The sequence below is a fragment of the Copadichromis virginalis genome, linkage group LG3 (assembly GCF_057382275.1).
Source record: "Copadichromis virginalis isolate Kocher_CV1m ecotype Utaka linkage group LG3, C_Virginalis_male_GT1.1, whole genome shotgun sequence".
NCBI classification, from domain to species: domain Eukaryota; kingdom Metazoa; phylum Chordata; class Actinopteri; order Cichliformes; family Cichlidae; genus Copadichromis; species Copadichromis virginalis.
In genome coordinates this window covers 54,171,871-54,197,582 of record NC_140620.1, presented here as the reverse complement: position 1 = coordinate 54,197,582, position 25,712 = coordinate 54,171,871, and the positions used below count along the sequence as shown (strand labels likewise).

At 39.4% G+C, this 25,712-nt stretch overlaps 1 protein-coding gene across 6 annotated transcripts in view; it reads right to left on the bottom strand.

Moving 5' to 3' along the window:
- nrxn2b (neurexin 2b) overlaps window positions 1–25,712 on the bottom strand; it is a 712,610-nt gene that overhangs the window by 531,754 nt on the left and 155,144 nt on the right. For 5 of the 6 annotated variants that reach the window (XM_085451729.1, XM_085451735.1, XM_085451733.1 and 2 more), the window contains exon 4: window positions 582–611. The exons of the other annotated variant lie outside the window; for it this stretch is intronic. In XM_085451729.1, the coding sequence (XP_085307855.1) occupies window positions 582–611 (30 nt within the window). The remainder of the gene's footprint in view (window positions 1–581; window positions 612–25,712) is intronic. 6 annotated transcript variants of the gene reach the window in all.

The window sequence follows — 25,712 nt, the reverse complement described above, 5'->3', positions numbered from 1 at the left end:
ACATTCGACAACACTTTCACCTTGAAGTGTTAGTGAATGAGAGTGTGGACACATTTTGCTGTTGTAATTTTGACCAACAAACACATTTCCAATAGAATCAGCAGGATTTTTTTCTTCCTTTTGTTTTGTTAAATTATTCTTGTTTAAACCCAAAGAAAAGGGATAGCAGAAAAGTGTTACCTTCAGCCCCGGGGTCAGGTCGTCGGGGTCAAAGGTGGTCAGAGGTGAAGGTCCAGGACGTGAGCCATAGGACAGGACAAAGGGTGGGACACGTATTGGTGGCGGTCACAAAAAAGCACAAAGATATGGCAGCAGGGAGAGGAAGGAGAAGCAGGAGGCATAACCAAAAGTCAAAAAAGAAAAAGTAAAATGTGACAAAGAAGGGGCAGCAACAGGGGAGAATGATGCAAAAGATTAAAAGCCAAAGAGGAGGATTTGGGGGGAAATGGTGGGATATGGCACAGAGGGAAGGTAAAAAGCAGAGGAGGAAACTGTGAGAGAAAGCAGTAGTTTTGGGGCAAAGAGGGCTGAGTCAGTTCCTCTAAAAACAGAACCAAAATAAAAAAGGAATGAACCCATACCTTGGTCGTTTAACGTCAGGTGCGCCAGACCTTGAAAGGGAAAAAACAGAAAAAAAGAACAGAAAGAGGAAGAAAAGAAGGTCATAAAAGGCACGGGAAGAAAAAAAGCATTGTCACAACGTTGGACTGCAGTTTGTGACAGACATCCTGGGGCAGACTTGGATGTCAGAGTTCAAATCAAAGGTAAAAAACGAGAAAGAGAGAGAAAGATAGAGAGAAAGAGCGAATAGTAACGGAAAACGAGCAAACACTTCTTGAGTGAGGTGTGTGGGGGGGTGGGGGGGTTAGAAAAAAAAGCATTTTTATTTGGCGCAACTCCCGAAGGCTATTGCTCTCACAAATGCTTTTTTTTCCTTTGGAGTACTTATGGAACACACAGAGAACTGTTTGGCAGAAAAGGCTTGAACCTGGTATCTCATATCCAACTGTACTCAAACCAGACACACACTCACACACACACACAAAGAGCTTTGCAAGGTTCACACAGAGGAGGTCAAAGATAAATCTGGAAACATGCTACAGGATCAAACGTTCTCTGCACCCTAATGTGGGTAGATATTATCAGAACACCATTCCAAGCAGTTATTAAGCTGGCTGTAGGCTACCAAGCAAACGTCTAGCCAAACACCCATTTCAATAGATTCAACAGAGACAATGAGCTCCTGTTGGTGCTAGTAGCTAATATAAATCTTACATTATGCAACTTTCAAAAAGCCATAGTCACAGAGATCAGTTCAAGATACTCTATTATTATTCAACGCCATGAACACACACACAGAAAACTGTTGAGAATGCAATCCCAGAAAGAGTACTCCCCCACATAAAGACAACAACGTGCTTCCAGCTGTCTTTAAAATAAGCAACAACCTGAACAGTGTCCACCTGTCAAAGGTTGTTGCCTAAACTAAATGAAGTTACAAACACGGAAAAGCAGTTTTACAATTCATGGTTTTCACAACTGGATGAACATATTTAGTGAACTTCAAACTTTTCCATACGTAGACTCTACTTCCAGAGCAGGATGTACTCCAACTCCATAATCTTGGACTACAGCTAATGTCAGTAGTTCTTCTTCTACTTCTCTAACCAGAACCTCCAGCAGGCAGTTCATGTGTACACTAACCTTACCGAGGCTGCAGAGAAGACCAAGAAATATCGCTGCCAGCTAGAGTCAAAGACTCTGTGGATGGAGTTGGTGTTTATGGACAGCACAAGAGTGTCATTCAGGAAGCAGTTGCTTGCATTTTGTAGTTATTGACTCGAACCTCGCAGGCGATATAAAGACTATAGAGGAGAAATATAAATGTATATGGACACAGTATAACGTATATGCATTATATTATTAGTAATTGTACAGTGGTGGGCAGATGGTGACCAACTGAAACATTTTAACATCCCCACTCTTTTTAGCTACTATATTGTTCCTGTTTGGGGAAAGCTATCGTACTGGTGGTTATAAGGGAAAAAGCGTGACAAAAAAGGAAAAACAGGAAAAGAGCTGTTGTAAGCTTCCTATCAGCTGACAGTGGTCATCAGCTGCACACATAGAGCAGCAGGTTTTTCAATAGAATTCTTGGAAGTAAACCATGTCAGTCAGATAAATAAAACTGAAAAGACTGAAGCGCTATGGCCTCAAGCAGAGTTTATTCCCACATACACTAAACAACTACAGCAAATTGGATTTAACCCCAGGCTGCACGGAATACAAACAGCACTATGTCTGTTGAACTAGAAGACCCAGAAGGTCGAATCATTTCATCTCAACCTGTCTTTTCTTGATCAATACCACTTCAAGCACAAGACTTTTGGTGTTATCAGCAAACAGATTAATATAAATAACCATTGATGATCGAGGGAACACAGAGCAACAGCCTTTAACTGTTAAACATTACTTCTGTGTTTAATATAAGCATCTGGCAAACAAACAAAAGTTCAAGTCCCAGTTAGCCGCAGTGATCTAATCTATGGATTCTATGACATGCTGGTATTCTGCACATTCTCTTGAATGATTTCCTAAAAGTGTCTCTTATTGCAGATCATATTCAGAATACATTTAAATAGAAATCATTCAGTCTCAGTACAATTTTTCACCTAACCTCCCAAATAAATAATGTGCTAAAACACAGATTTAGAACTCTAGCCGTACCAAATAAGAGCAACAACCTTTAAAGCAGAACTAATCTCAGCCGAGACAGCTTGCACGTACAGCAAATGTTGTCTGTGTAACAATTTTAAGCACAAAGAGTGACTAATTGAAGTGTTTGACAGCTAAAGTTTTCTAAACGTTTGGTTTCTGCTTTTTCTTGAAGACAAACTGGACAAAAATAAAAGTGTTTATAGTCAAAAGTGGCAAGCTGTTAGTCTATGCACAAACACATCTACACTACCAACCAGCAGGCAGACAAATCAGAAGGCAAAGCCTACAGAAGCTCAAATGACTCTTCACTACAAGCTGTTTCTATTGTCCTCTTTCTTAATAACATCTGTGATTCAGGGGAAGAAGAAATATACAGGCAGAGTGTTTTATTTATCTGGCTTCAGTCCGTTTCCTGCCGGCCTTTTGCAGGGAGTTCAATCATTCTCACTCTGCCTCCTTCTGTTTTTGTTCCCTTGCTCATAATCCATTAAGGAGATAAGGCGAAGGCTCCTGCAATGAAACAGAATGGTGCTGTCGCTGCATACCAAATCATTCAAATACATCCCCCCACCTCCCACCCCGACCTCATCCAGCTTAGCCGAGCAAAAAGCAGTGGTACAATTTTATGGAAAAGGAACACAAAAGAAGGCAAAGAAGAGGTAAAACAGACAGAAAAAGACAAAAAAAATGAAAACAAGGTGTCATTGGCATCCTCACAGCCTATGTGAATGAAAGATTAAGAGACAGGTGTGCAGATAACAAAATGTAGCCAAAAGATAATCAAAAGGACACAGTGATTCCAAAGTATTGTATTAAAAAGTAAAACAGAAAAACGTAAAAGATTTCTTCCAAATTGAAGGACACAAAAGCCACATACACACATCATGTTAAATCAGCACAAGTCTTCAATGTCAGACTCCCAACATGCCAGATCCCGACTGGGGTTTTAATGACTTTCACTAGCAAGTTGTTGAAAGAGAGGCAGCAGCATGGCAGAAAAAATAAATTACTGATCACTTTAAGGTAACCAGAAACAACAGACACAAGAAAAACGCTCCATCTCACATTAATATTGAAGCACAAAACAAATTTACCACAGCCAAAAGCAGCATTGCTCCACACACACTATGAACGTGACAACATCTCAGTCCAAACTACGAGTTTTTATCCTTGAGCATTTGATTACATCCTTAGTTTTGGTGAGTACAGATGGGAGTGCCTAACGGAACGGGCGCAGTTTGGAGAATGGCTGAGATTGGGTGGTTTTGATTGAATGGCAGATGGAGCAGGGTAATAATTCTGTCATTAGAAGGAGTCACGTTTGCATCTTATCCCAAATGCTCTTGTTCCCGTTTGTTGTTTTTTTGACCTCTTCTCATTCCCCTTCTCCATGCGGAGCCCTGCATGAGCCAGCTGCTGTCACCTCCTGCTCTCTTCTACCTCGTGATTTTTTTGCTCTTATCAGGACCAAACTAAAACAGCCCAAATGTAGAACAGAGACCAAGACTGATTTGCTGCAGCAAGACAATTTATTGGTTATGGCGGAAGGTAGGCTAAAAGAGCTATGCTAGCCAGTGGCAGAGGGGCAAGGATGTGGCTGGAGGTGGAACTGGAAGGAGGAAAAGCAGGGTTATACAGGGTTAGCAGAATCTCAGGGCTGCTAAGGGCTGCAACAAGACTAACTGACAGTAGTTGCAGAGTGTAAGATCTGGCACTGTGGGAGAGTGAAGGCCAGAAAATAAGCTGCAGCAGTTGAAGGTGACTGGATGATGCAGAGTCTGACCAACACTACACTACTCTATACTACAATACACTACACCACACAATTTGGACAAAGATCATGTTAAAAACAAATAAAGACTTTAATGGAACTTTAATGCAATTGAACCATGTGAACAAATAACCCCAAATAAAATGTAAACAGAATGTAATCTCCTAATCAGCTGTGTGACACTCGGTAATGTAAACAATAAAAACAGAAAGCAATGTTTTCCAAATCTCACAAACTTGTGGTTTAGTCATAACAAAAAAATGTGAAAAAATATCAAGTGTTTAAATTGAGAGAGTTCACAGTTTCAGGCAATATATTAGGTGATTTTGAATTTGACAGCAGCAACATGTCTCAAAAAAGTTTGGACTGGGCAAAAAGTTGCTGGAAAAGTAAGCTGGAGAACATTGTGCCACTATTAAGGTGAACTAGCAACTAGACAGTAACATGACTAAGTTTAAAAAGAGATTAAAAAACAGCATCTACAAAATCTTGACGATTTCAGAATAATTTTCCTGAATGTAAAAATATGAAAAAGAGGAAATATATGAAAATAATGAAGAAATGGTAGTATTGTCTTTGGGCCAAAGGTAATTTAAAATGGACTGAGGCAAGGTGGAAAACTGTTCAGTTATCTAAAAAGGATTAAATTTGAAATTCGTTTTGGAAAATATGGATGCTCAGGAAGAGAGAGGTCACCCAGCTTGTTATCAGCACTCAGTTCTGAATCCTGATGGTATGGCGGTGCATCAGTGCCTATGGAATTGGCAGCTTGCACATGTGCAAAGCAGCAGTGCAGTGGAGCACCGGGAAAGGACACGCATATTTCAGCAAGACAATTCTAAATTCACACACTGCAGCTATTAAAACAACATGACTTCATAGCCTGCCTGCAGTCCAGACCTTTCTTGAGCAACTGAAAACATTCGAACCGTCATCAGTCATCAATCATCTCAGGGCACCAGCATTAACACATTAGCCACATTTGGAGGGTAGATAGAAAAATTTGTGTCATCCTCATTGTTTTTTTCTACCAATTTCCTTCCCTCACGCCATTCCTTGTTCATTAGATGGAGATCCATACTCTCATTAGATAGAAGTGTTCACTTTCCAGCCACCTCTGTGGTGTTTGAATTGCATGCTAAACAGCATCCTCCACTGAGGACTGTCACTCACGTACGGCCACCACAGTTTATGTGCTTCCTGGAAGCACACGCCGTACTGACACAACCCCTTTTCTTTACCTGCTGATCCCAAGGTAGTAGTAAACAGCAGTTAAGTATTCTTTATATTTTCAAGGACACTGCCTGTGATAACATTAGTGACTTCAGTAAGCATTACCGAAAACCAAACAGCCAAAGTGTATAAACGTATTGAAATATAAAATGAAAACAATAAATTATTTTATATGCATCTTATTGCTTAGTGCACCCTTGGCACACGATATAAAAGTGCACACTATCCAAAACATTTGACACGTCCACAAATCAATGGCTTTTACTAGACCTGGGCTAAGATAAAGTTTCACAGTATGATTATTACTTTATATCTCTGAAAAGTGCAGGCATGGCTCTGGAGTACTCAGAAACAAACTAGGGCAATTTGTAAAATCATCTGCTGAAAGATGTTGGAAAATGGTTCTGATTGAACGTGAACAATATTCTTCCCAGTAGTCAGATGTATAATGCAGTATCTTAGAGCAGCTAAAGTAATATTAAACCTCGGCTGATTTAAAGTGTTTTAATAATTAATCATGGATATCTATTCTATGAGAGAAAGATGGAGATAGTAAGAGCTAAGGGGCGAAGAACACCTCTACAGTCCTGCTTTGATTTCTTTCAATGCCCTATTTCAAATAGGAAGAAACATATGTTAAAGGTATGTTCTTTAACATTAGGTTGCTTTGAGACCACATCAGACAAATTTGGCTCGATGTGGAAAAAGAGATGGCAAGGCATGCTGAGAGGGATCCTTGTGTATTTCCCTAATGTTTGCAATAGAGCTGCCACGATTAGTCGACTAGTCACGATTACGTTGACTATCAAAATCGTTGACGACAAATGTAATAGTCGAAGCGTCGTTTAAAGCCTTGTAAGATCCTGAAAGACGCAGGAATAAGTAGTAGGATTTAGGAGTGTAATAGCGGACTGAAGCAGAAGATGGCAGCAATGCATGTACAAGGATGCCAGCTGTCGTTAAACCCCGAAGAAGAAGAAGTAACTCCAGTATCGTAGCTGTGTCCAAATTCAGGCTGCATCCTTCGGAGGCTGCATTTGTAGGTCGATTACGTTACAGCGACGTGACGAAGGCTTTCCAAATTCGAAGACGCCTCCAAATGCGGTCGTCCTTCATTTCCCCACCATGGCCCAACCTATCCCAGGATTCATAGCACAGCCCAGCCAATACCAGTTTCCAACAATGGCGGCAGCTACTTAGTTTTAATCTTACTCTTTCTGGGTCACAAAATAAACTGTGTAAACTTCAAATATCTGCTTGGTTTATCAAGACATCACATATTTGCAAAAGTGCTCCGATGTTTTCGGAGACATCTGTTACCCACCAGCTCGATAGCTAGCCGGGGGGTTCAATGGTCACTTGAGCCGGCGAGAACTGCGGACTCCCGGCAAATCGTTTTCAAACCCCACGCGGACTTTCACTACTCAGGTTAAACATGATATATAAGTCAGTTAAATAACTTAAAACTATTATTGTTTGGCTTTTTTTAGTGTTTTATTTGTTCATGAGTAAATCGGTTTGGCTGAGATTAAAGTTATTTTTTGCACAGGCTGAATAAACGTCAAACAGAAAACTAATTAAACGGAAGTGTGAGATTCTGTTATACTGTATTTTAGATGGCAAGGAGCAGACGGATGAGTTTATTAAACTCCACTGAGACAATCTGCAAATTTTATTAAAAGTTTAATAAACTATCATCTTGTCTTTATTTTTAGTTAGCACATATCTTTAACACTTAAAGCTGTAAGCTAATGATAGTTATATAAGTGCAGACGCATGCTGGTGCAATAAGCTGTACATTTTACGTCCAAAGGATGCATGATCTGATTAGTCGACTAATCGCAAAAATAATCGGTGACTAGTCGACTATCAAAATAATAATTTGTGGCAGCCCTAGTTTGCAATGACCCTTAATCAAATAGCTGCATGAACACCTGAAAAGCTTTGATTCATTAAAATCTGGTCAATAGGTTCAACTTCTGTTAGTACGTAAATTAAGCTAGTGTACCTTCAAAGGTCAAAGGTCTTTTCTGGACCAGCAACATCACCCAACGATTCTAAACAGATGTTTTCAAGATTGTATTTGTAAGTAGCATAGGATGGTGTTTTTGTCTAATCAGAGCAACTGTATAAATTTAAGAACTGTTGAGAAGGCTGGGTAGAAATCATGAGCATGGAGTATTTTACATTCCTGAGTTTGATAAGCTGTCAAAGCAGTCAAGCAAACATAATCAAATCATTTCCTTTGGTAAGCCCTCATGATACAATTACTAGCATTCAAAACAAAACATACAAAACAAGTGAAAAACAGAGGGGGAAATAAGGCTCTAACTTGGCTTTGGGATTTGTCGAGGTAATTTATTACATACTGTAGACTTCACACCTCAGTACCACTTTTGACATTGACTCCGGGGGTGGCCAAACCTTTTTTTTGTTCATCTATTAAAGATGAAACTACCTGTTTATATGACCAAATACTGACTGGAAAGAGAAGAAGAGACCGTGGGAGCTCTTGGCTGCTCCTGCTCTTCGAGCAGCTAGATAGTGTAGTGGTAAGACTACACACCTTTGGTGCAGGAGTCACGAGTTTCAATTCAATTCAATTTTATTCATATAGCGCCAAATCACAACAAAAGTCGCCTCAAGGCGCTTCATAGGTACAGAGAAAAACCCAACAATCATATGACCTCCTATGAGCAAGCACTTTGGCGACAGTGGGAAGGAAAAACTCCCTTTTAACAGGAAGAAACCTCTGGCAGAACCAGGCTCAGGGAGGCCAACAGGCCATCTGCTGCGACCGGTTGGGGTGAGAGAAGGAAGACAGGATAAAGACATGCTGTGGAAGAGAGACAGAGATTAATAACAGATATGATTCAATGCAGAGAGGTCTGTTAGTCTCATAGTGAGTGAGAAAGGTGAGTGGAAAGGAAAAACTCAATGAGTTTGATTGCCACCCGGTGTTCGGTATGGATTCTAGTGAACCCCCCCATGTTAAAACCAAGCCCTGGTGCGGTTATGTCTGTAGCTTGGACACAAGTAGTTCACTATATGTTGTACGCTATTGTGTATGTGACAAATAAAGGTGGTCTGTTGTTGTTATCTTTACTGCACTACTATCTGGCTGTGGCTGTGACTCACTTAATGATTATATGATACAGTAGACATGGCATTAAATTGAACTTTTCATGCAGTTGAAGTGCTTTGATGTGTAGACATCTCATAAATTTCATATATTTTAATTTTATCAACAAAAACTCTTTACAGCATTTTACAGATTTCTTCTGTGTGTCTCTGCAGACATCTGATTGTAGAAATACCACAGGAAACTGTTGACCCCAGGCAAAGAAGTTAACTAAGCGAGTGAAGCATCAAATCTTTATGGTCACTTTCCACTTTCCACAGCAGCATCTGCTATCAGCAGCGATGCACAAAGTCATTTGGAAGTCTGTTGAATAACTTGATTTACTATAAAAGTTACAATAAGGCAGTGGCACGATAAGTAATGAAGACTGCAAATGCCAAGGTTGCAGATACACAATATACACAAGACCACCATGACAGGTAAAGTAAAACAATATGATTTGATTGCAGTGCTATTGCTTTGGGTTGTGAACACGCACTGCCAAATAACCAACATTTATAGGTGTCAACTTTTCATAACTAAAAACCTATCAGTCCAATACGTGTATTTTTATTCAGCATAGGCCTACACATATTACAAATACATTGAGCGTTGTTTATTGTCTTAATAACAGTTTACTCTGGGTGTGGGAAGATAATGAAGGATCACAATGGAAAATATTTCATCTCAAGATATCATGCTCCCCAAGATCTCCTAATCAGCTCCGTGACACGGTAAATCATTTTGACTCCCACTTCTTGTTCATTAAAACACAACTATGTCATAGAATATATCAGAGCATCTTGGAGATCGGTGAGGGGTAACGATCTTACAGTCACTGATCTGCCTTAATTAAACAGTTCATAAATAAATTGGAGCTCCGTATGTCAAGCTGGAGAACTTTATAACTAATTTCATGTTATAGCCATCAAAACTATCATACAGAAGGGATGTTGGTGATTTCTTCACTTATGCCTAATTATACAGTGCAAGGTCAGAGGCGCTTCAGTATTTCAGCAGCTCTTATATGAAATCCCACTGCCTTTATTTGAAAGAAGTAGCTGTACCATCACCAATATAACGCCTTACAGCAAACATACTATCCTTATGTCCTAGATAAGGTCTCCTGAGGTCAAAACTCAACACCAGCCCCCCCATGGATATCTCAAAACTTCTATATACCCTTCCTCTTTCACTCTGCAGATGTTCCTTACACCATTTCTCCAGTCCATCCATCCTCTTTTTAAACAGCCAGCATCATAGAATGACTTATTCATAGAATGAATAAGTGTCCTCTGATTGCCACTTATGGACTCTACACATTAGAGAAGCTGAAAGTGGAGAGTGGACCACAAAATGCATGCTGTCCTGAACATTTCTTTTCCTCACAGGATTTTGGAAGCTATAATTACAACATCAGATGTGACAGGGAAACAAGCAGCCAAGAAGTATTGAAAGGAAGGCAGGAAGCCAGTCCTTAAGTGGAAGATTATAGCCATGGAACCACAGCACCTTTCTTAAAAGCCCAAAACCCAACCCTAACACACACATGAAGATTACCAAAAGCTAATACCACAACAATTAGAATCCTCTAAAAGTAAAAGACACCTTCATCATCAGACAACAATATAAAAGAATATACAATTATTATCAGTCAGTAATAGATAGTATAAGTATAATCTATAAAAAAAAGTATATGAAGTTGTTTCTCATAGAGATTGTTAATATCAGTCCCATTTCTACTGCAAAGCAATCCAACATTAGTGACACACAGTAAAAACAAGACGAAAATCTCCTGGACCTCTGAGCTATAGAAGCTCAAGTCAGAAGCAAAGTGATCTACAGGGACGTTAGCGCAAAATAACACCTTGCCTTGAGCATTTGTTGATGTTTAATGTTTCATTTTGACAATGTTCTCCCTTCAGGCTCTGTTTAGAAGCTCAATCCTGTTTCTCTTCACTAACAGCCCCTCACTGTGTTGTGTAGATTTGTGTTAGGGAAATGGAAAAAAAACTGTTATAATGAGTTTTGCCTGAATATGTAGCTGCCCGTGAGTTTTTGTCAGAGCGACTTCCTGTCTTGTGTCAGGGGGTGGGTCTCAGCAGGTAACTACAACAACAACCCATAATGGAAAATTAATGTCTTCCAACTGAGACAACACACTAACTTCACTCACTGGGTCGGGTAAACACTATTAGACCACCAAATCTGTAGTGCTCCTGGAAGTTTGCGCGAGCGTAATTACCGAAAAATTCATGGAAATTTTTGTAACAAATGTATTCATTATTCATGCGCCTATTTTGTAAGGCTGGAATCCTCTTTGTGGGAAACGATAAGCAGCTTGATTTAACTGAGATTGGAAAGTCCCAAATGGTCTATCCTCCCTACTCACTACAGGATAGTGATGTGTTTCTTTGTCTCACAATGGTAAATGAAAAGGTACTTAAACAGTCTTTTTAGCAAGTTGAATTATTCAAAGAGTGTTAAATAGTTTATTCTAATAATTAGTCTAAATCTCAGAGTCTCTATGCCTTATAACAGTTTACAGTAGATTGTTGGTAAATTATTTTTTAAAAATGTGCCTTTACACTGGCAACTGTCCTAAAATTGAAGATTTCAACACATCCTTAAAAACACCTTGAACAAAAACTTTTTGTTAGCTCAATACACAGGAAATATCAAATATTAGAAAGAAGAAATCTGAAAAATACCATAAAACGTGCAAGAAAAAGAAATTTTTTTATTTTTTTTCCCACATTGTGATTCCAGTTAAGGCTGTTCGATGTAACGATATATATCGGATGACGATATAAAAACGTCTATCGTTTCATTTTACGGTATCGTTTGTTTCGTGGTGTTGCAAAATAAACTGTTTACGGCAATATTTTTTCATCGTTTTGATGGTCACTGTAGTGGCTATATTAATTTCTTAAAGTTCTCTCTTTCTCTTATATTTAATATAACCACACTACGGACAGACAAGCGCCTGTTTTTATGCGTTGTGGTTAGCAACAACGACGGTAACACCACCGCGTGTCCGCTTGTTTATGTTCTACATAAACCTTTCACAATAAAGCTCAAGAGCCTGTTGAGACTTTTCAAAATAAACTGAATCACGTGAAAGAGCAGATTATTTATGGATGAGAAGTAAAAGAGAGCCGCCAGGTGCTAAAAAATAAACCTTAGACTCAAACGTTAGAACAGGCTTTTCCCCGCAGCACGCCGTGTAATAAATACTCACAAAGAAAACGGCGGCCGTTACAACTTATGTTTAAAAATGTATAGTTTCATGCATCGGTTAAAACACTCGACTCCAGGTACATGACGCGCAGCTGGAAACACTTCCCACAAGACGAGCTGCCCGAGAGTCACAGAATTTACAGAAAATGTTACATTTTTGTGATTTATATCGTTATCGGACGATAGATGTCTTATATCGGGATATGAGATTTTGGTCATATTGCACAGCCCTAATTCCAGTGTTATATCTTAAAATGCCTAAATGAAGGTAACAACAAATCCAAAGTTGCCTTTTCATTGAGATACAACAGTATCTTGTTTAGTTTCAGCAGCTGAGCAAAAAGTCCTGCTGCTTGCTTTCATGTTGCCAAAGTCTAATTAGGCAAACTGAACAAATAACAGTGAGACAGAAGTCCTCTGCATATTCAAACAAAAGAGCTCCTGAGTTTGAGCAACCAGAAGGAGCTGAAGGGAGGGAGAGAGAAGAGAGTGAGCTGATCACAAGAAAATTAAATGGCACTGAACCTTGTAAACAAATATTTCAACAATGTTAAACACAATGTAGGAGATGTCTGGTGCCGCTGTGGTGTGAAATAGCCTTGTTCTGTTTGGAATGGGGTTTCACGTATGATGGACACAAAACTTAAAACAAATAAATATATAAAAACAAACAAAAACAAAAAGCCTCACATGTATCTGTAATTGGGTATCAGTTAATGTTAATACAAGGGGGTTTAATAGAAAGACTTTCTCAGAAATGTGACCAGTGGAGCAAGGTGAGACTTCTTCTACTTATGAATTTAAACAGAATCCATATTTCCGCCTGCTTGGAGAGTCCAGTATTGCCCTTATTAATAATTTGTCCTTTACTGATGTGTTCCGCCTTGAGCTGTCAACTACTGTACTGTATATTTCCCTGAACTATATAGAGGTACTGCAGCCATAATGTTGAGGTGAAAGAAGAAGAAGAAAAGACACTAACAATTACTTTCCCCTTAATAACATAGATTTAATTTTCTTCCGAAGTCTGGTTCTCTTTAAAGTCATTTATCACTTTTTAGGCTTTGTGTGGGCAAATGCATGAGATGCTGTAGCAAGCTGACCCTTGTTGGCATAGCAACAGACTCGTATCTTGACATGATGATGGCCACGTTTGTGTATTCTCATTCTGCTTCGCACTCCTCTGTTTCCTTTATGTTCCCAAACCTACTTCATCTCCTCTTCTTTTGCTAATTTGGCCTTAACACTGTAGCATGCACTTTACCTCTACCCTGCTTTTATCTTTCAGTTCCGCCATGTGTATTTTATTACATTACCCAGTCAAATATCAAGTTAAGGGGGGCTTATACATTTGAAAAAGCTATATAACTAAGAATTCTGTAGTTAAGTGCGCAGTAAAATCTGCATGCTATTCACAAAATTGTGCCCGTTAATTCCCTAAATCGGATTGTACTTGCAATAAGCAAAAAATAATAAATTGCATTTACTATCTACTAAAGCAATTGGGGAAAGAGTTGAATAAAGTAACAAAGGACAGAAAGAAACAGAGTACAATGAAAGTGGACAATTATAGCCTACGCAATTGATTACAAAAAATTTCCATAATGAAAAAATAAAAGAAACAGCACTGAACACATGAGCACATTTTGATCCTTAAAGTAAACAAGAATGTATTAAAACATTTACATTTTAATTTCTTAATATTAGCTTATGTTTTGTTACAGTTTTGCAGACTTTCTCAACCAGTTTGATCCGATTCTCAGCTAGAATGAGTCATTAAGGGGTTTCTGGATATACTAAGCATTTGATGGATGCCAAAACAGCTGATATGAGATAAGATGACCGTGGAGGCCAGTTAATTACATGTGCCATCCTTCTCTGTCCTTCTTGGCCACACATACCCAAAAGGTATCACTTTGAATCACTTGCTTGTTAAAGAACAAATTAGAATCTGAATAAGCTCAATCCAGATAAGATAGTGTGCCACTGCAGAATGATTGGAATAAATGACATATAAATAAATGATAATAAATGACCACAAGCTCAGGGTAGATAAAATAATATCACTAGAAAAAATGTACTGCTTTTATTTGGCTAATTTTGTGCTCTTGTCTCTTTTCAGCTCAGTGAGAGCAATCAGGCTGATTCCAACTGCTCTCATTTACTGTTGTGGCAGCTTCTTCTTTTTTCTCACACATAGACATGTTCCATGTGGAGTTGATAAGAGACAGCTGGAGTGAAATAATTTCTAACTGCGCAAGTATAATAAAAGTTTTTGAACAACTGTTACACAGACCAACTTCCTTCTAGCTTCTACCTTATGTGTCTCTGACTATTCAATTCAATTCTTTATTTATTTGTCACATGTAGTTATAGCTGGTACAACATACAGTGAAATGTTTTTTCTGGCTAAAAAAGTACTCCCCCCGACTGTGCAAACATGCTAAAAAGGATTTTACATAAGCTAAGAAAAAAAAGGAAAAGAAACAAAAGTTAAAAGTAAAAAAATATATATTAAAAAAACAATGTAAAAGTCCATATGTTTGTGCTTATAAATATATATCCATGACGTGCAAGATATTGCACTGTAATGATTTGAATGAGAAAACTATAAAAATATACATATTTACATAGTACAGATGTATATAATAAGGTACGGATAAGGTTCAGAGAAGAAAGGTAAAGTGCAAATTATGTACTGTGTGTGAGATTGTCCATCATGTTGTCCGGTTTGTGTTTTGGTTGAGGAGTCTCACAGTTTGTGGGTAAAAACTCCTCCTGAACCTTTCTGTTCTTGTTTTCAGGCTACAGAGGCGCTTCCCTGACCTCAGTGGCCTGAACAGTTTGTGGGCGGGATGGCTAGAATCCCTAATGATCCTGATGGCCCTGGATCTGCACCTTTCAGCATAGATGTCCTGCAGTGCTGGTAGAGATGTTCCCATAGTGCGTTCAGCTGTGCGCACAACCCTCTGCAGGGCTTTCTGTTGCTGTACTGTGCAGTTCCCGTACCACACCATGATGTTGTTGCACAGGATGCTCTCAATGACACCAGTTTAGAATCTCCTCTGTATATTCTTGGAGATCTTAAACCTCTTTTAGACGCCTCAGGTGATAGAGGCGCTGTCTGCCTTTACTAATGAGGAAGTCCGTGTGTGTACTCCAAGTGAGGTCCTCGTTGATGTGGACACCGAGGTATTTGAAGTTGGAGACTCTCTCCACAGGGGTTCCATAGATCTGAATTGGGGTGTGAGTTTTCTCACCTCTCTGTTTTCTGAAGTCAATCACCATCTCCTTTGTTTTACTGATGTTCATGGAGAGGTGATTTGCCTCACACCACTTTGCTAGTCCATCCACCTCACTCTGGTAGGCCGTCTCGTCGTTCCCAGAGATGAGTCCCACCACCACTGTGTCGTCAGCAAACTTCACAATGGAATTAGTGGGGACTACACAAACTATGTGGAAATAAACGGGTAAGTGAGGAAAAGGAAGGTCCAGATTAAACCACAGGGTCCTTAGATGTAGTCTCACTTTTCACTTGTATACCTACAACTGAGGCAGAAGAGACACAAAACGACTACAGCAAGACAACTCTTTACACAAGCGGACCAGCTTTATCCCAAGTCAGATTTGCACACTGTTAGACCTCTGCCTTACCACCACATATTTTAAGTACAAGGGTTTCTACAGATAAAAACATGCATGTGCTATGGCTCTTCAGTGTCACACATTGGAGTCAACCTTTAATGGAAGAAGTGAAAAGTAAAACTCTTGGCTCTTTCAAAGGCAGAGCACAGAGCCACAGGCACAGATGTGTAGATGACACCTGGTCAACTCAGTGCAGTGGAGAGAAGCATAAAGTTCACCAGAAGACACAAAGGATAATAGTTTTCTGTTTCTGGACTGCGCTCTGCAATGGAAGTCTCAACACTGAAGTTTACTGGAAGCCCGCAAACACAGACCAGTACCTACTCTTTGACTCCCACCACCCTCTGCAACCAAACTTGGGGTGATCAGAACCCTTCAATTACAAACAGAACAACATTGTCATCTCTTATGTAGCATCCCAGGGCACTTCAGACCCAGCCGCACCTTCAGACAATAACCGGTTTGTCCCAAGGACGAAACTCCCAAACACAAACTAAACAACATAGTGCATGCTGTACAGTGCAGCTGCAGCTCCAGTGCAGGACTGGAGCCAGTTCATGAACGCATGGCACAACATAATAGAGTCACCTCAACAGAACAAGACTCAGCTGTACATCTCCATCTAAAGGACAAAGGTCACTCTTTCGAGGATGACAATGTTCACATTTTGTACAGAGAAGACAGATGGTTTGGAAGAAGAGTGAAAGCAGCTATTTCCACTGTGAATGACCATTTTTTAACAGAGGGGGTGGCTTATGACACCAACTGTCTTCCACCTACAATGCTGTCTTGAGATCCCTTCCCAGGCACCTCAAACCCAGACTTACACCTTTACACCTTGCATCGGGTGATCTCGGTAGGTCATATAATAGGGTGAGGTAAGGTCCCAGAGTGGTTTCACCCAAAACCATTGGTGATAATGACCCACACCTTTTTTCACACCTTGGCTCATGTTTTGAGACACATGATTAATAGTGGGTCAACGACCCTCTTAAGGGACAACTCTTAAATATCTGGAACTCTCCACCATTTGATTTTAGAACTGAAGAAGCCTCTTGGATGAGAGATGAAGTCCAGTCGCTTTCTTTTAAAGCTCCTTAGATTGGCTAAAGGTTACCAATATCCAATCCACCTTTTAGGGTCAGTATTGGACTAATATCTGGTCCAGAATGTTGTGTTATGTCTTAAAAATCCAGCGAGAGTTCAGTTGCTCTTGTCAAAATATTGCACTCTGGAGTTTAGACGCTGGTAGTGGCAGCAAGCCTTGTTCAAGTAGTTGAGTTGTTGCTGTGCACCAACCTTGGTACATTACAGTTAACTGTCTCAAAAATATTGAGAAGACTAGAAATTTTACCAGTAGACTACTGACTTGACCCAGGTGTAACTGGAATTACCTAATCGAGATGGTTAAAAGTGTGCAAGTTTAATGTGTTTAGTATTATCCCAGTCTGTAAAAACAGCATCGGTAAATCTATATGAACAAATAGGTGTGTCCAATCTGATACTTTATGCTAATTTATCCGAAGCACATTTATGTCAGTTTCAGGCTGGAGAAACTGATCAGGAAGGCTAGCTCTGTGGTCGGCATGAAGCTGGACACTCTGGTGACAGTGGCAGAGAAAAGGACATTAAAGAAACTGATGGACATCATGAACAATGCTGGGCATCCTCTGCACACGGCCATAAACAATCAGAAGAGTCTGTTCAGTGACAGGTTGCTTCTCCCCAAGACAAGAACTAACAGACTTAAAAACTCCTTTGTCCCACACGCCATCAGACTGTTTAACTCCTCTCTGGAGGGGAGAGGGAGGGGAAACAGGAGGACAAAGGAGGGGGGAACAACTAAGCTGTAGTGCCTCTTCACCTCACTGTGCAATACCTTGTGCAATACTTTTTGTAAATAGTCAACAGTGCAATAGACTCAATACTTGAAATGTGCAATTCACTTGTATTTTTATTCCTATTTATTCTATTTATCCCCTTTGTATATTTTATTTATATTTGTCTCTGTATTTATATATGTGTGTGTGTGTGTGTGTGTGTGTGTGTGTGTGTGTGTGTGTGTGTATATATTTATATATATATATAACAATTCTGTAACTGTAACTTCGGTCGTTGCTGTGCTTTTTGGAAGTCGAATTTCCCAGAGGAACCCACCCGAGGGATTAATAAAGTTCTATCTTATCTTATCTTAAATATATCAGCTAGATATGTAAAATAAAACAGAAGCAGGGTGTTTGGCTGCCAGTCTGTTTGTTACATCACCACCACTTTCCCATGCTGTCAACCTCAATGCTTACATCATTATTCTAGTCCAATTATCTTCTTGCCACCACTCTGAATGGTTTTATTTTGTGCTCTCTGTCATTCTCCGTTTCAGACGCTCATTCCTACAACCAACTTCCTCCCCACCTCTACCTCACCCAAGTGACTCGGAGATCCACTTCAGTCTTAATCTTCATCTTCACCGCTACCAGCATCTAGACTCTGGGATGCCCTGTCCTAAATCCTGTCACCACTGGAATTCTGTTCCGCCATGATGGGTCATCGGAATGTAATTGCCAAATGCATTGATTCATTTCTCTGTCTCAATAAAGCATGTTCAGCTCTTCCAAATGATCTCTGCTCATTTAAATAATGTAAATTACAAGACAAATACAATGAAGCAGTCTATAATCCCAACTACTCCCAACTTTCTTGAGACCTCGGGTACAAAAGATACAAGATGTGTGTGTGTAAAATGTACCTTTTGCCAATGCCCCTAGGAATCAGTGTAAATATTGTCATCACTGCTCCTGCCAAAACCACAACCAAGACCACCATCATTTTGGCCAGCACTCTAAAAATGTAGGATTGCTTAATCAGATCAGGCTGTTATGCTAGGCTCCACTGATCCCATCTGTCACGAATTCATCCTTGGATCCACCATGCTGTTTCAAGCCCCACAACAGCTCTTTAAGAAAACCACTCAATCTGTTCTCTGAGCTATTTTTTCCTAGGAAGAAAATGTGGAAAAGGAAGCACAAAGAAAAGGTTTCCAAACATAAAGCAATATTTTCACTTAGATTTGGAAAATGGGCAGCCTGACCTCACTGATTTGTGATCCCACCCTGATGTGTCCTACTATCTGTGTCCGCTACCTCCACCTCCATAGATGGATCTGGCAGTAGATCAGAGGAGTTTGGTGTTGCCTGAGTCACCATTTACTTGGCACTTGTGGGCTCTTATCCTCGTGATGCCAACTGCTCCTAACAGTGTCTCAGTGGCTCAATACCAGTCTATCCTTGATCCACTCATCCCCAGTGGGCCAAATGAAACTGGATAAGAAGCTCAGAAAGCAAATGAAAGAGAGAGAACCTAAATATTCCCGTTTGCAGTGGCACAGGGGTCACTAGTTAACAAGTTGAAGATGGCAGATATGGCAGTACAGAAGGAAAATGTTAGCCCCCTATTTTATTTTTAAGATAAAACATATTTGATCCCAGTTTTGTTTTTTGTTTTTTTATCATGTAGCAGATTAAGGGGGAAACTACCAGTTTATTTATTTATTATACAAACATCAAGTTCATTTTCATATAAGGATTTTATCCAACAGCCAATTAAATGTGTATTCATGAATGGATTAGTCAGTATGCGCAGTTGCAGGCCTATATATTTCTGTCAGTCTGACATATGTTTAATGCAGTTATTTCAATTTAAATATGAATAAAAATGATATTAGTCTTTGCAGTTGCTAGCATCCCATCCCATACAGTGTCATGTTGTGTGTTATTAATTTTAAATAAATAAATAAAAATGTTAAGTGGCAGTCTAATACTGAAAAAATTGGTTTGCTGCCTGAAGGCAACAGCATGCCATAAAGGGTCAAAAGCCTTGTTTAAAAGGAAATCATCGCCATTTTCTGAAAACAAAATTCCAGTTTGCATTCTCCCAAAGCAGGCTAGCCAACCTAAACTTGATTTGAAGATAAAAAGAAAGTCAGCACAGCAAATGTGAGTCACTGTGACTGAAACCGAAAGGTAAAACACAGGGCTATACCTAGGTTAAAAAAGTTGTCACAGATCTATTCTTTGACACGGAACTCCTGCGTAGTGTAAAAAACACCAAAGCTGGTCTGGTTAGCACTAAAGATATTGTGAAAATCAGAAAGAACAAGCTTCCCAAGGATTACTTCTAATCCAAGTATTCTCTGCGAATGCTAATGTGCCAGCTTGAGGCACAAAGAACTAGAATTCCCTGCAGGCTACCATTTATTAAAAGCCTTTGTGGCAGTATAAAAAAAGGAATGTATGAGAGCCACAAGCAATAACATTAGCATATGTTAAATAGTCAGGGCAGTGCACATTGCTGTGGTAGGACAACCTAAAAGCCACTGATGAATACCTGACATTAGGTCACCAGAGGTCATGGCTTGTTTGGATAATGCTGTCTCTCAAAAGCTTGACCCAAACTCACTGATGATCACAACATAAACTCTCACAAAATGCAAAACACATGCTCTCTCTATCAGACAAGGATGACAATCTGACCACAATGTCACAAAACTACTAAATCCAATTATATGCAATTATCCAGTGTGGACTAAAGGAAAGACCTTTATCTGGCCAGAGGTGAAGGAAAACTGGAAAAGCAAGCAGGTTCCTGAATGAGACGTTCCTCTGGCCATGAACGTCTTTAAAAAACCTGTGTGACCTATATATGTGTAGAATATTCTCAGTAGTTTAAACGTTGCAATATTTTTCCTTATGTGTTCATTCTTTACATTCAACAAAATAAATGCATTCAAAGACAGTTTCAAAAGAAAAAGTACATGTAAATATAATCCAAACAAGTTTGACAAAATGTTTAGTGTTTTCAATAAACTGAGTAAAAATACAATACTGTTGTTAATGTAATGTGTTTATTTAAAGTCAAGTTAAACATTTGATGGGACATATAAATTTTAATATAGACTACAAAGAAAAAAGTGTCTCAAAAATAACCCATATTAGACTCATTGAGATGAATCAATTTCCATATAAGCTCTTATAATTAAAACTAATTGCACAGTTAAAGAAGGCACCTGAAACTGGGATAAAGATTGATACCAGCTATGGTGGAATGGATCTGCTTTGGGAAAAGAGTCAGGCAGCCAAATCGATAACTGTTTGAGTATTTCATCAGTGTGAGTAACAAAAGCATATAATTAGAGCTGCCTCAGAAATACCAAAATCAATCAAGGAGTGTTTTTCCCCCCTTTTTTGCTCAGGCTTATCACTGACAATTCAACCTTTTTCTCTGTTGTTTCTAGTTAACAAGGTAGTATTGGTGCCTTCCCTGCATTCAAATTCCCCCCGGATATGACATCCATGCAAAGACTGTGGTTTGTTTGCATTCGTCTCCTATACTGCGTCCGTTCTCCTTACTCTTTCTGCACCTCAAGTATCTCTCAGCACCTCTACGTTTATTGAAAGCACAGAACCTCTGGGGAGGAGGTGAAGAGTGATCAGTATCATCTCCACTTCATTGCTATGATCAACGTTGCCTCTTGGGGCTCCAACCAACAAATCTGGGTACTCGGCACTTCAGAACAGGCGCCATCTGCCGCTACCATCCCCGAGGCAGGGCGGCAAGCAGCCGCTCAACGTTGCTGCTGTGGTATATGACTGCATGTTCGTAAGCATATCAGCTTGAGTTACTAGGTATGGTTTTACATGTTAATGAGCATCTGTGGCTTACGGGAAGCACACATATTAAAATGCTTTTATGTTTTCGCACAGTTCTCGAGTAGCACCTTTCTGTATGTGTGTATGTATATTTGAGTTGTACCTTGAGCACATGTGCTACAATTTATACTATAATATTATAAGAAGGAGCCCCGTGCTGCTCTTACATGCGTGGGTGTTGCAGTTTGAACCAGCATTAAATCAGTTTTACACTGATACTGAAACCAGTATTTAAACAGATCTACTCATACTTAAGCATTTACAACGAGGAGACTAGCATCAGTGTGGCAACCAGAGACCAGCCAATGTCAGTGTACAAGGTGTGCCCTATGCAACCAACCATTTCCTGAGCTGGAAATGTCCTCTAACCACCAACAGTCAGCAACTAAGTAATGGGTGTCAAGGAAACTGCTTTATATGCAGTTGGGGCTGTAGCATCTCAATGTAAAAAAAAAATTGAATGAACTTTAATTTAAACTTTCAAAGGTATTGCATAACTGTTGGCAACAATGTCAGTAAACACTACAAGGTTTACATTTCTATATACAGTAAGTATTGCACAAGCTACAAAGAAACTTGCAGAATAATACCGAGACTCACTTTAGATTCTAGACATGGAGGTCTCTGTGTCCCTTTTTTTTAAATAAGGAATGGACAATATGCATGTGTGTCTGGGAATGTGTGCATGTGTGTGGCTTCCTCTTCTTATCTCTTTCTACCAGGCCACTCTGCCGACATACACTCCAAAGAGCCCCTAGTTGTCATTCATGGCAACACACAGCCTGGAAAAATGTCACCATGAGGGGAAGGTGAGAGACAAAGCGAGAGAAATACACGCAGAGAGAAAGCGGCAAGTGGCGAGAGTCTGAAGCCCAACAAACAGCCACGCTACCTTGGTGGGGTTCCATTATCTTTTCTGCTATACCTCATCCTCCCTGCAGCACCCCCCCGCATACACACATATGCATTACTTTAGGGTTATGTGGTGTGTGAAACAGCACTTAGAACATGAAAAAGGATTTCTAAATACAGTGCTATAGCAACCAACAGTGAAAGAATGCTTAGTCTAAGGCTCTTGGTAAGGTTGCAAAGGCAGGAACTCTCCCTCCTTGTAATTACGGGACACTGGATTTAAAAACAAAACTTTTTGGATGTATTGAGAATGCATGAAAACACAATTACCAAATATGAAAGGTCAAAGGTCAAAGAATATTTTACAACAATCAATTGCACACATAGTAATAATATCTGAGGAGTGAGGTCCATTTATTGCAACAGTAGAAAATGTACTTTAAACGATAACATTTTTCCTAAATAGAGCAAATTAAAGATGTAGCGCACACAAGAGATAACTGCTTCTGTTCTATAGCGAATATATATTTTTCAACCATGAAGATACAGAACCATCCCCTAGCCCAGAGGCTGCTTTTTGATCTCTACCTGATAGATTATTGATCAGCTACAAACAGTAAAGAGAATGAAAGGTTTTTGGTCTTTCAGGAGTTCTGTGGAGGGATTTAAATTCATAATGCTTGCCAATTATGTTTCTTTCTGAAAGAGTAAACATTAAAAAGCATTCTGTACAGTGTACCAGTAGTGGCCACTTTATTAGTTACACCTCTTCAACTCCTTGTTAACACAAATGTGTAATCAGGAAATCACATGACAGCAACTCAATGCATTTAGGTACATGATCTAGACGACCTGCTGAAGCTCAAACTGAGCATCAGAACTGACAAGAAAGGTGACTTGAGTGACTTTGAGCATGGCATGACTGTTGGTGCCATATGGAATATTTTGGAAACAGCTAGTCTATTTCTGTAGAATCATATCAGACAGTGCTTTGAGAAAAAAAATCCAGTTAATAGCAGATCTTTGGGTAAAAACACCTTGATGTCAGAGGTCAGACAGCCAGACTGCTTTCAGCTGTTTGGAAGGCAACAGTAAATGAAAATAACCACTTCCAACCAAGGTCTGCAGATGAGTGTCTTTGAATGGAAAACATGTTGAATATGTTGAAGCAGATGAATTATAGCAGAAGAAGATCACAGTGGATGGCACTCCTTTCAGAAAACAAAAACAATTCACATGGGTTCACCAAAACTGGACAACAGAAGATTAGAAAAGTGTTGCCTGGTCTGCTGTGACATTTGGATAGCAGGGTCAGAATTTGTTGTCAACACCATGAAAGTATCCATCCCGTCTTATATCAATGGATTAGGGTGGTGGTGGTTTTATAAAGATAGATGCACCAACTGAACATTGCTTAAATGGCACATTTATTGTTGCTGGCCATATCTATTCGTTCATGAATCACCGGGTCTCAATCCAATAGAAAATCTTGTGCAGCTGACAGATCTGCAGCAACTGTGACGCTGTTATGTCAGTACAGACCAAAATTTTTGAACCAGCTGCTGTATTACCAAGATGTGTGTTTGTGTGCTTGTGAATTTTCAAGCATATACTGGGAGACAGACACTATCTCTACTTTTAAGATTAGGTTTAAAACTTTCCTTTTTGCTAAATCATATAGTTAGGGCTGGATCAGGTGACCCTGAATCTTTCCTTAGTTATGCTGCAATAGGTGTAGGCTGCTGGGGGATTCCCATGATGCACTGAGTATTTCTTCTTCAGTCACATTTCTTACTCAGCTTGTCTTAGACCTCTCTGCACTGAATCTTACTTGTTATTAATCTCTGGCTCTCTTCCACAGAGGTTTCTTCCTTTTAAAAGGGAGTTTTTCTTTCCCACTGTCGCCAAAGTGCTTGCTCGTAATGGGTCATATGATTGTTGGGTTTTTCTCTGCATGTATTATTGTAGGGTGTACCTTACAATATAAAGCACCTTGAGGTGTCTGTTGTTGTGATTTGGCGCTGTAAAAATAAAATAAAATTGAATTGAATACCTCAGACTTAAAAAAAAAGTATAAGAAAAGTATAAGAAACAACAATTATTATTGCATTGCTTTCCAAACAGCCCAAAGATTCTTTTTAAGCTTTTGAAATTAAGGTTGGAAATTATGCCATCTTATCCTGTTTAAATACAGTATTCAATTCAGTAACATAGTCTGAATCCTTGCAAACCTCTTTGTGAACCCATTTCTTTTTTAATTTCAACTTTTTAAAGTTACTGTTATTCCACATAAGTAATCTACCTAACTTAGACTTTAAAGATTTATCAGTTATGAGTAGCCGTCTGCATTCAGTTTTGTTTTCAGTAACTGAAAAGCATGCTCTGTTCTGCTCCTGAAATGGGGTGACTAGCTTGGCCATGTTGAGCTTCTGAAAATGGGCCACTATTTAGATAGAAAAAAAACACAAGAACTTCGTATTGATTGATAGTAAATGACAAAATGACAACCACTGCTGATTGTGTAACCACTTACAATTCGAGAGAAGTAAAATTCAGGCTGTGGCATAGGCACTGGCTCAGAATATATAATAATTTAGTGTGTAGGTGACATCACACGTGACAAGCTATGACGGAACTGATTACAGGGACGCTTCCAGTACCCTCCATGATGGTACTGCACCAGTGTCATCTGTCTGTGTGGGTTCCCTCAAGGTGCTCTGTAAGGGTGATGAGGTTTTAGTTGTTGATGTGAATTTGAGTGTGAATGGTCATTTGTTAATATACGTTAGCCCTGTGATGGAATGGAAATGCCTCTTTCCCTGTGACAACATAGGCTCCAGCCCTTCCACAACAAATCGAATAAGTAAAAAAAATGAATGGAAAATAAAAAACTTCTTTAATTTTAGAAAGTCTCCAGTGCACTGCTATATTTCCATCTTCCCGTTGAGACCACCAGAGGAACGCTCATAGATTATACTTCCTCAAAATGCTGAATTATAATCCTTAAATACTGAGTTTTTGATGAGGATCAATTTTACAGTCGGAGACAGGAAAGTATTCCAATTGATGGTCAGGACTGCTCAGTGCATCATTAAGCTTTCAGCAATACATGATATTTATGACAAATGCAGGCTGACTAGGAGACTAAATAGCTAAAAAAAAATTGCCTCTAATCCCTCCAAAGAGCTATTTTTACCATTGCCCTCAGGATGGAGATCTCAGAACCAATTTCTCAGATCTAGGACCGCCAGGTTTAGAAGCATATTTTCTTCCCAGTGTGAACTACTCTCTGCTGTTAGTGACTGTGTTGGCACAGTGGTGCAATGATTTGCACTGTTGCGTCAAAGCAAGAAGAACCTGGGTTTGACTCCATTAGCCTTTATGCACTGAATTTGCATGCTCTTCCATGCCTGTGCAGATTCCCTCC